Source organism: Eimeria necatrix, genomic scaffold (assembly GCF_000499385.1).
Source record: "Eimeria necatrix Houghton genomic scaffold, Enh_scaff404, whole genome shotgun sequence".
Classification (NCBI taxonomy): Eukaryota; Apicomplexa; class Conoidasida; order Eucoccidiorida; family Eimeriidae; genus Eimeria; species Eimeria necatrix.
In genome coordinates this window covers 20278-30901 of record NW_013654304.1, presented here as the reverse complement: position 1 = coordinate 30901, position 10624 = coordinate 20278, and the positions used below count along the sequence as shown (strand labels likewise).

Below are 10624 nucleotides of genomic sequence, written 5' to 3'. Positions count from 1 at the left end.
TAAGAATACGACTTGCATTCGTTTTTGTGATCCAGAGCGCTGGATGTTCCAATTTTTCCTGTGTCTTTTCCTTGGCACCCTCGACTGGACACTTTCCCTGCTGTCGACCTGATGGGATTTTCAGAGTGATACCGTCAATTAGCCCCCTTATTTCTCCTTTCACAGAATGTTCGATACATAGCGGAGTCTTTTGGCGCGACATGGCGCAATCACAGCCGTTCGGTCAGCCGGCGTTCAGTACTCCATCTGGTAGGCACGGTTCCGGACTCTCTTCAGTGTCTTCAGCGCAAACGGCGGGCAAGGATGTAGTAAATCAGGTATTTAGAACTCGCGTGCGCTCAATCTGCGGCCATAAGAAAGACAGTCGTGCTATTCTTTTTTTAGTGTTGCCAATTGTGGCTATTATCCTAGCTTGTTTCCGTGGACGGTACCGGGGGACTGGGGGAAAAAATGTGCCGCGAAGGCTGGCAACTGGACCGCCACAGAAAGAGGATGACAGGGAACTTTCGGATATTCTCGACATGTGCTTGGAGATGGAAGAGGAGAGGAGCTTCTTGCCACCCGCAGCATCCCACGTAGCACAGACCGGATTCGCAGAAAGACAAGGCATGCCTGTCAGACCCCAGTATGAGCAGAGCCTGCAAGCAGCCCAAGCAGCTAGGCCTTTGCTCGACGGATCCATTTTTCAACCCCACCTCCCATACAGTCAACTCCGCCTGAGCACTGAGGCGGGGATTGCACAGGGCCAACAGGGATGGCTTGGTGCTTCCACGGAGGTGTTTAGTGGGCTATATATGGGAAATCCTCAAATAGATTCGCCGGGCATATCTTCTTTCCCACCCGCTGATAATAATTCATATCTCAGCGGGCTTGGCAACTCTGCAGTCCCCTTATCGGGAGGCGCAGTGCCATATTGGGGCCTTGGGGGGCCGTTGGCTCCAAAAGCGCCTTGGGCGCCTTCTTTTGTAAGTCAAGGCGAGTCGACCAATACGCTTAATCCAGCACTTGCTAGTGGACCGCCGTGTTCATTAGTTCCTGAAGGTCTCACGCTGAACCAGCCCCGTCCTCGTCCAATCCGTCCTCTTCTGCCAGCCCCTTCGTCCTCCTCCTCCACCAATGAGACGCCTCAGGAAGGTACTACGGCACCAAAGAAACCTCCGAAAAGGCGTTCTGCCTCAATTCTAAGCCAGCTGGCAGTTCCCGGAAAGAAGCGGAAGGGACAGCGCTTTTTGAATAAACAACTTTACGGTGGCGTTACACCTGAGGGTCCCGTTGAGTTCGTAGTTTTCGCCCCACCTGAAACACAGACGAGTGCAACCGAAAGCAGTGTGATTCAGGCTTCCGCTGGCTTGTCGGGCGAAGCAAGCTGGTCAAGCAAGGAGACATCCTCGGGCGAATCAGAAGAAACTGCTGCGCCAAGTACGGCGCAAACTACAGACGCTCCTTGTAGCGATTCACAGTCTGAGCTTACAGAATCCGACCCCGTCTCCGAGTCTTTCAGCGCTTTGCATCCCTTTTACAAGCTACCGGTGTTGGAGGCTAATGCTATCGTGAGGAAATTTTGCGCGGTGAACGCGTTTGGACACACCATCTTGCTCGTTCATCCTTCATCGGCCTTGAGGTTCATGCAGACCTCTTTCGCAAAACAGCGCATTAATGAAAGGGAAGCTAACGGGATTATTATCGAGTCTCAACGTATTGTGAATCACTTGTTTAATTTCCATAGATCAGCTGTCCCGTGGCGGAGCGCTTCCAAAGCTGTTTTGACTCTAGGACTTCGCTACCTGATGCTGGACTCACTACTCTGTGCAATTGATCTTTTGGGGCCGGCGATGGATGCGCCGCAGTGGTGGACGAAGCTCGTCAAATCGATTCCAACAAAAATCGCTATTAAGGATTTACGATTGCAGCTTAACCGCAGCAAACACTACGCACTACTTGCAGAACGGCTCAGCGCTGCTTCAGAAGCGATAAAGAGAGGCCTAAGACCTGGAGCAAGGGAGACAGTTGCTTTGAAACGGGACCTCTTTTGCACGGAATTGTCACTTCCACTGTTTAAGAAGCCCCAGTGGGACATATGGCGCTATTTTCACAAGCTCTCCTGCGGAGGTGCACCAGAAAACTTTTGCGGCTGAGCAACGCCTTTTACTCCACATTTCTTGGGACAGTCACGACAGCTCGGGTTCAACTGGGCGACCCCGGAACCCATGCACAGTCGCAACAATACTGCAGTGGTAGAAGGATTTGTACTCTCGCCCCGAGTGGTAGCCTGAGTAATTAGTAAGAAGTAAGGAGCCTGCATGACATCATCTTTCGTTCTTGAGGATTGGGTGGGCATATTTAGAGATACTTAAAGTTGTGCAAAGTTGTGCGTGGCCTCGCTGATCAGGGTACAGCAAAGGCGCCACATGCACGTTGTGTTTCTTAAGCTCCGTATGTTTTGTTATTTCCGGGGCGCACGAAGTTTTTTAGCACTTTTGACAGAGTAAACGCATTGTAACAGACGTCTGTCTACGTATATGGCCCCTACTTAGGCTTTTGTTCACTAGTTTTGCATGCATTTGCAGCAGGCCTGACATTCCGATCACATTGGCTGTTGATGTACTTGCTCATGTTGCATGTTTCTTCAATTTAAGGTGTCAGTGCCACCTCGGTCGCATTGCCGTTTACCTGTAAGTGAGCTCTCTTAAGCACATTCGAACGGGTAAATCCGGTGCAACGGACAATTTGTAGGGTGCAGTTCCAGAAACTATGCCATTGATCCTCGGGTGAGACGAACATGGGTCCATTGATTAGTGTGATTATTCATGTGTAGTGATTGCTTTCAGGTGCGCTTTAGACAAAAAATCTTTGGCAAAAAATTTTTTCCACATGGACTGGAAATCTTTGAACTTTTCAAAATCATACCACTACTGCCACGAGCTAGTTGGCCACTTGACTTGGGCGAAGGTAGCTGTAGTAGTTGAAGTGCTTTTGCTTGTTTTATATGCCCCCGTGGTAAACTAGGTGAAAGAATTGCGGAGAAGTCACTCGCCTGCGGCTCCCTAGTGAGCCACTTCCTTATCCCACGATATAGTCGACTTAAAAACTGTGCTGCCATTTCCAAGGCAGGAAGGACTCACATCAGTGGCGTGTGTATGGTTGCTTGCTGCGGACTATTTTGCCCGCGCTGCAGCCCCTTTCCGTCTTCAAGATAACCACAGGCAGTGCCAGGAACGGAACATGTTTCTTGGCAATATTCGACGTCGACTCAACTGGGAGAATTCCAAACATATTGTGGCCTTATCACGCATAAAGATATATCTGCCAGTGCGCATGAGCTGAAAGCGCGGTCACAGCCACGTGGGCTGCCCGCAGGGGCAAGTCACGCTAAACAGTGCATTACCACAGTTCAAACAATCTCCGTTACCAAACGGGTGAAACAATTCATCTCGCTCAATGATATCTAAGGCCTCTGTATCGCGCAGCTCGCAACTGCATACAGATAGGTCGGGCCGGGTCTTGATAAGCGAGTCACTGCGACGAACTTGAGGCAAAGGTAATGCGCCTTCAAAGCGGGAGCATGAAGACGCCTGAGGTGCGAAGGAATTTCAGAGCCATTCGCTGGCGCACAACGGAAGGCGCAGTTTCCCCGTAGCAACCAGCGCATCATGCTGAAGAATGCAGCACAAATGCAGGGTAACGGTCTGTAACTGGACAGTAGTTGTCGAGGGACGACTTATGATACCTTCCGGCTGCGCAAACCGTGAAGAAAGATTTAACTGTTCAGGCCCGTTCCGCAGTATATAATGTAGACGCATGACTGTGGCCGATACACAATTTGCCAGAACTTTAACTTACCGGAGCGGGTGGTGGAAACGTTTTTTGGTAGCTGTGGAAAAAGCCCGGATTCAAAGAAACTGTGCACCGCAGAGAGGCACATGTGTTGCGAACGCTCCAAAAAGTGGTACCCATGGATTTTTGAGGTTAACCCTTAAAAAGTAGTGCTGGGCTTCTTTGGTCTTTTGCTATTATGCTTCGCTGTCACTTCTAAGTAGGACCGTGAGCGTCAGCGAGAATTTAGGTACACTGCACGATGCCCGGAAATGTTGCTATTCTGTTCTACCTAAACTTGCTTTCCAAACGGTTGTGCTACAGTTGACTCAGCACTAAACTCATGTCGGAAATTTACAGGCTCTTAAAGTCTATGGTATAAAGCTGTATACAACCGCGTTAAGATCACGAAGAGGGAGGACACAGCAGTAGTCTTCATGTGCTTCAATTTCCTGTAGGCGATTCTGGTAGCCGAAGAGTTTTTAGTAGTAACTAGAAGGCTAAACTCGTCTGTGCATTTTGTCCTCCATCACCACATCATGTATTATTCTGACAAACAATTTTTTTTCTTCCTTGGCTCTCAGGACTAAGAAAGTTGCAAGATAAAGTGGCCGCTTGCACTGGTTTTCAAGCGGAACCCGCAAGCGGCATTTTGTGTCTGTGCTATCATCATACAGGAGGCTGTGCGTCTAAGCGATAGGCTCATTCGCCTGTTCGCAGTGGTAAGAACCTTGCAAATCCCTCTCGTCTAGCAAATAAACAATTTAATGTGAGATCAAGAGCGTACAGATCTGCTCCTGCTTCAAAGAATCGGTACTTTACAGTGAATCCCTTCTTCTGTTGTAGCGGCACTAATTAAGGTCAGACTGCAGAAGATGAGTGGTGGCTTTAATCGAATACTGCGAAATCTGCCTGTATGAAATTCATAGGGGAGACGACAACTAAATAAAAGTTGTTACGCTTCTCAATTACCCTATACCCCTCTTGGCCACATTGCGACTGAACAAATTTTCACAGGGCCTGGACAATGGCTCCCTATCACTGCCTTGAGCAATAAATACTCCATATAATACGCTGCAGACTTGCGCTAGGATATTGTGCGGAAGGTCCAACCTGCCAAGAAGCAATTTCACACCGTATCTTTTATTGCTACACAATCATCGAGGCTCTTGGGAAACCACACATGCTCATCCATAAACACGATTATATCTCGACCAAGTTTGTCATTAATAGTGACTTGAAACTTTTATGTCACAACGTTTAAGCCAAATTCTATGTTGCTTCCGTCTCACAGTCCTCTGAACATTCGAGTTGCTCTCCCGTCCCTGTTGTTTGCAGCCGTCCTTACTTTTTGCACAATTTGTCGCACATCTATCATCTTTGACTATAATGGCTGCAGATAATGCCACAGTATTGGCATTTGTCACTGCATCAATCGGAAGATGACAAGTTGGCGCTCCTGCCCCCTAGAGTCACTCCGGATTTATCTTCCCAACCAAAAGCAACACAAGCGTAGCATGTCTTGATATGTTTTGCTGCATCAGTTTGGAGAACTTGACTCAATTTTGAGTTTACGTCGCCCGGCGTGTAGAGGGATTTCCCCTCACTAGGTGTACGGGTGGTCTGCAATGCACGTCACTGGATGGTTAAGGAGTCGGCTCTCAGAAATCTTACGCATAAATAATAGGCGATAGTTACTAAAAATCTATGCTAGCATTGTAGAAAGTCTAGGCTCTGGAGGACAACCAGAAAAAACATTGTGGCCCGTACTGGGAGTGTCGGCAACAGAGCGCAGTGCGCAGCAGCCCACGCAGTAAGAAACGCCCCCCCAAATTTCCACCCCATAGGTTTACTCCCCTGATTTATTTCAGTAATTTGTTAGGAATCAAAAGTCCAGGAAAGGTTAAGCAGTGGAGAAGAAATGGTAATGAACAACGTGACGCCACGCAGTGCTGCTGGATGCACTGAGCATCACACATTCCTTGCCTGCCCCGCCCCATCCAGTATGCTGATGCTTGTGGCAGCCTTCTGCTGCAATATAGTCTATCTTAATGACCGTGATATCACATTCTAAAGAGACATTCACTATTTCAACAATTGTGGACGCATAGCCAAGATGATGAGGTTATAGAGAAGTTCAAGACCCTTCATTCAAGGCTTTGTCGGCTGCTTCTTCACGGTCCCCTTTTTCTCCCTGCTGCTCGGAACTGTGAGCAACACAAGGAGACCTTTACAACGCTTCTCCCTCTGGGGATGAAGAAAATACTTTATGTTACTTTTATTCGGAGCAATTTGCCTCTTGAGAGTTCGTCGTACTGTGGACAGCCGTTGCACTTTTGGCCAAAGCCCACCAGGTGTCGGCGGACCACACACTGCGACGCAGTTTCTTCAGTAGTCCCTCAAGGTCATTTTTATATTTCTAAAAACTGCAAGGTCGAAAACCTACACTCTGCCGTGACGCATCTTTACCTTGCGACCAGGCCTGCGCGCTGGTGGGACTCTCGGTTTCGATCTCCAGGGGCTTTAAGATTTGGGGAAGGAGCACTAACGAGGCCAGCTGTAATGTGAGAGCTGGATATCTGGGAAGAGCGAGTTAAGGGGAAGGCTGCGGATAACAGTGCAAAGAGGCCAGCCTGCGCAACAGTTGCAGGCGATAGGGACACTTGCCTAGCCTTCGTCTCCCGAATGAGCAACAGGGATTTTCCCGTCGGAATTTCACTGCACATAATCTGCCGGGATTTTTTGGGGACAACACCGTTTCCGGTGATACCAGGCTTTGACTTCAAATGTTTAGGCGTCCGTGGAGCATCGCTGCGAGCCGCTTGCTTTGTCACTTCGAATCTTCACGACGTGGTGTGAAGCGGTGACTTAGGGGCATCTGTTAGCTTGCTTATCAGCTGTAACAAGCTCAACTCTGCTTGAGGAGGACGCCTGCTTGAAGAACAAAAACCTGTCAGAATAACGTGAGTGTGATTGTTTTTTATACTAGTGAGCTCGTCCGCCGAAACTGGGTGCTTTTTTGTATTACTCGTTCTGAGTACTAGTCTGTTGATATTAAATTCGTTTTGACAGCACTGACTCTTGCGAGTTTCGTTGGAAAGGGAGCAAAGTCCTGTCTCCTCGTTCAAATGTCATCCGGATGGTATCCAGCTGTCTTCGAGCTTAGCAGCCAAACAACAGCGGAGAAGAAGCTCTATAAAAAGCGCTGGCAGCCCGCCAATGCATTTCTGGGTCGAAAATTTATCGCCCTTTTCTCCGTATTGGCAATTGTGGCTACCATTAACTGCTTCCGCACTTTTAGAGGCCGGACTCATCGAGGGAATGCCCCGCGACAATTAATGGGAGGGCTGCATGGTGGAGATGATGATCCCGAGCTGGCCGAAATACTTGACTTCTGCTTGGAGATGGAGGGAAACGAAGAAGCCACATACTCATTACCAGGACGCCTGAATCATCCAGATTTGGCAGCTAATCAACCATTTCAGTCGGGGCCTCAGCAGGACCAGCATCTCCAGGTGAGCCAGGCAAGCGCGCCTTTTTCTGTAATGCAGCAACTTTCGACTCCAACGTATTCATTTTCGGCTGAGACTGATTCGGATCCTTGGAATGAAGGAGAACACAGCCTTCTAGAGAGTTTAGTTGCTGCCGGGGAGCCGCCGGATGACTCTCCAGCGAGATGGCCGCCTCCATACTCGTTGACTGATCCCACGCACTCTGACCTTGCTGGGGGCTCGTATTTCTCGGGCACAGTTCAAAATAACGTACCTGTGGCATATAGTACTACGAGCACGCCATCACCTTATCAGGGTTTTCAGGAACTGAGCCCTTGCGCAGAGCCCTATGCGCATTTGCACCCCTGCGCAGTCCAAGCTTCCGCAATGTTGGGGTCAGAACGATGGAGAGATCCTTCGTATCAGCATCAAACGTTCGACGAATTCCAAACTAGCTCGGGTCACGTATATGGCGCTGCTCCCGTGGGGACCCAGCCACGCAGGTGGTTCGGGGAGCTTGACAATAACCGTTCTGACCCTCCAGTCAGTCGAAAGAGGACGAATGACCAGGTTACACAGGAGATCGGGGGAGCACAAGACCCTGGGTATGGAAGGCCCAATTTGAAACGGATGCGTTTCTCTGCAATACGAGCTCTGTTGGGTAAAACATCAGGAGTCGATAACAAGCAAACCTCTTCTGACGCTCTTGAGAGAGCAGTTCAATCAGTACCATTGGTTTGGGCTCCCCCCGAGATAGACTTGGCTACTATTGAAACGGAGTCAAGCCACGACGAGGCGAGCGCTCCACTTTCGTTCCCTTCATTGAGCGCATACGAGGGATTGAGCAGCTCAGCGTCGACCCATGTAGGAGGAATTCAGTTGTATGACTCATCAGCTGGCGATTATTCCTTACGGCCAGGCCTGGTGCATAGTGATTGCTCTTCAAGGAAAGAGCCACATGCAGTGCCAGCCCGACAACCAACGCCTGCTTTTGGCACGCCGGTTGCTGAGCCTCTTCGAAGTCCATCATTGTTAACCACAACTCAATCCACAAACGATTCTCAAGACAGGGCACCTTCTGTGGAGAGAGTTTCACCAGAACCCGACTCGGATCCTGAACAAGAGCTCGTCGATCATATCTTTTACAGATTGCCGACATTGGGCAAGCATGTGACGCCAAGAAAATTTTCCCTGACTAGGGCTCAAGGATATAAACATGTCAAAACGTGTTTCAGCACTTTAGCTTACATGCGCGCATTCCTTGAAAAGCCACGTCTGGATGCGTGGGAGGCTGACACCGTAGTCACCATGTCTGAACGACTTGTGGGCCACTTGATTTACTACCAGAACACACCTCTGTCAACGTTGACTCCCTCAGAGGCAATCGCAGTTTTGGGGCGTCGGTTTCTGATATTAGATGCGCTCCTATGTGCAATAGAGGCTTTGGGGCCTGCAATGGAGGCAGATCAGTGGTGGCCACAAGTCATTCCTGCGGTTCCAGCATTTTGGGAATGCAAAAGACGTCACTTTTGCGTGCCGCGCACAAAAGCTTACGTGCTTCTTGCACACCGACTGAGCGCTGCGGTCGAAATTTTAAAAGAAGGCAACCGGCTTGGGGCAAGGGAAACTGTTGAGCTCAAGCGAGACGACAAAACGTTCCTTAGTAGGTAGGGCCTAAAGTTTTTCGGGGTGACCCTAGGGACCGCTTGAAAACTTCTACAAACTTCGACGCGTATTCCGTTGTCTTGATACTGGAAGCAGCCACATCACCATGAATGGAGCGGGCAGTGCTGCCCTATTCCGCGTGTGCGACTGCAGAGCCCTTGTGAGCGAACAACATCGTGGCGAATACGAATTGCTTATCCCTTCGCTGCTTGTGAAGGCCTGAGACTTCGTCTGCAAGCGGGTGCGTCCCGTCTGCGGACCGTGAGCCTTTATCTGCTGCACCTAGAAGTATATCTAAGGGCAGAAAAATAAGGCCGCTTAAGGGACGACCATGGCAAAGGCCGCATTTGTGTACCTTTTCCCAACAGCCGCGTACTGTGCTATGTTACAGTTGCATGGGCCGTTTCTACAAGGGCCCATGAGAGAGTTCTCTTGATGACAGGAATTATTTGATGCAATTGTTCAGTGACAGTGCACTCTGGGTAGATCTGTATCTTTGTGGTGCAATATTGTCATTCTGGCGTTATTGGCTTCCCGCTGCAATGCTCAGACGGATAATGGAGCCGATAATGGAGTCGTCTCAGCCCATCGCTTAATACACATATGGCATCAATTTACGGAGCCGCAGCTAATTAGGTTGCTGCCTGCACTGCAGCATATGTTTATACTGTGACTGGGATCTGTAGGCGAAGTTTCGGCCAGATGAGACAGTGTTCCCTAGTGAGTGCATTTCCTCAGATGAAGTGACTAATGTTTCATTATTTGTTGTTCTAATACTTCAAAATACTGCTTTATGATTTTTGTACACAAGAACTGAGAAGAATATCTAAAATTGTGTTGCGGTGGAGCCTCCCACGCGATCTTTGTAGCAGATATCGTGGGAGTCAGAGCCGTGCTGCATTTTTAATGCGCTTCTTCAGAGCTGATCTGGTCACGCCAGCAAAGTACAAGCTTCTGAGCGAGGAGATGCAAGTGCTTGTAGCTTGATCGTGGGTGCTGTGTCGCAAGTGCACCGTTCCTGGTACTTTCTGAAGTTGTCTAGTAGAGTCGAAGAGGAACCAACGCTTCAGACTATGCTTGAATCATTAGGTCATGTAGCCGCCGCTGGGAAACCTTCATTTTAGAAGGCAGCACAGTCACCCAGAATTAAGTGCGCCGGAACGGTACGCAGCGTGACTGCGAGTCCGTAGAACATAACATGGGCCCCGTCGCTTGTGTTTGCGCTTCGGTTCTTGCGTGCCAGCGAGTTGACGTACTTGCGCCTCTTGTGAAATCTTCCCACCATGCACCTTGTATTACTGGCACTAGCATCTACAGTAAATGCTCTCGAGAGTCCTGAGGCTCCCAGGACATTGAATTCATGCCGTTGCCGGACACGAGCATGCAGGCCGTTCATGCACTGCGTTGGAGCTGCGAATTAAGACCTATGGCAATTGTGCGCTCATACCCCGGTAGCCAATCTTCACATATTGATCTGGTGCTCAAGTCCATCAGGCATGCAGTGCACGAAGCGGGGCCACTACCCTCGTATTACCCAGCAAAGAGACTTGCGTATTAAGAGCTATTGCTCATACGGCTATTCTGTATGAGCAACAGCACTTGTCGGCCCGAAGTGCAACTCCTGTCTCCCGTCTTTGGCAAAATTCAAGCCACTG

General features: G+C 49.4%; 2 protein-coding genes across 2 annotated transcripts; both read left to right on the top strand.

Annotated features, from left to right (window-relative positions):
- Window positions 1-200: 200 nt before the first annotated feature.
- On the top strand, window positions 201-2135 carry ENH_00051350 (hypothetical protein, conserved; the record flags this gene model as incomplete). Its single annotated transcript, XM_013581375.1, has 1 exon — window positions 201-2135. One exon carries the CDS (start codon window positions 201-203, stop codon window positions 2133-2135), a length of 1935 nt encoding a protein of 644 aa, XP_013436829.1.
- Window positions 2136-6941: 4806 nt separating this feature from the next.
- ENH_00051340 (hypothetical protein, conserved) lies at window positions 6942-8975 on the top strand (the record flags this gene model as incomplete). The annotated part of the gene is made up of 1 exon (XM_013581374.1): window positions 6942-8975. The coding sequence occupies one exon, from the start codon at window positions 6942-6944 to the stop codon at window positions 8973-8975; it is 2034 nt and encodes a 677-aa protein (XP_013436828.1).
- Between the last annotated feature and the right edge of the window lie 1649 nt (window positions 8976-10624).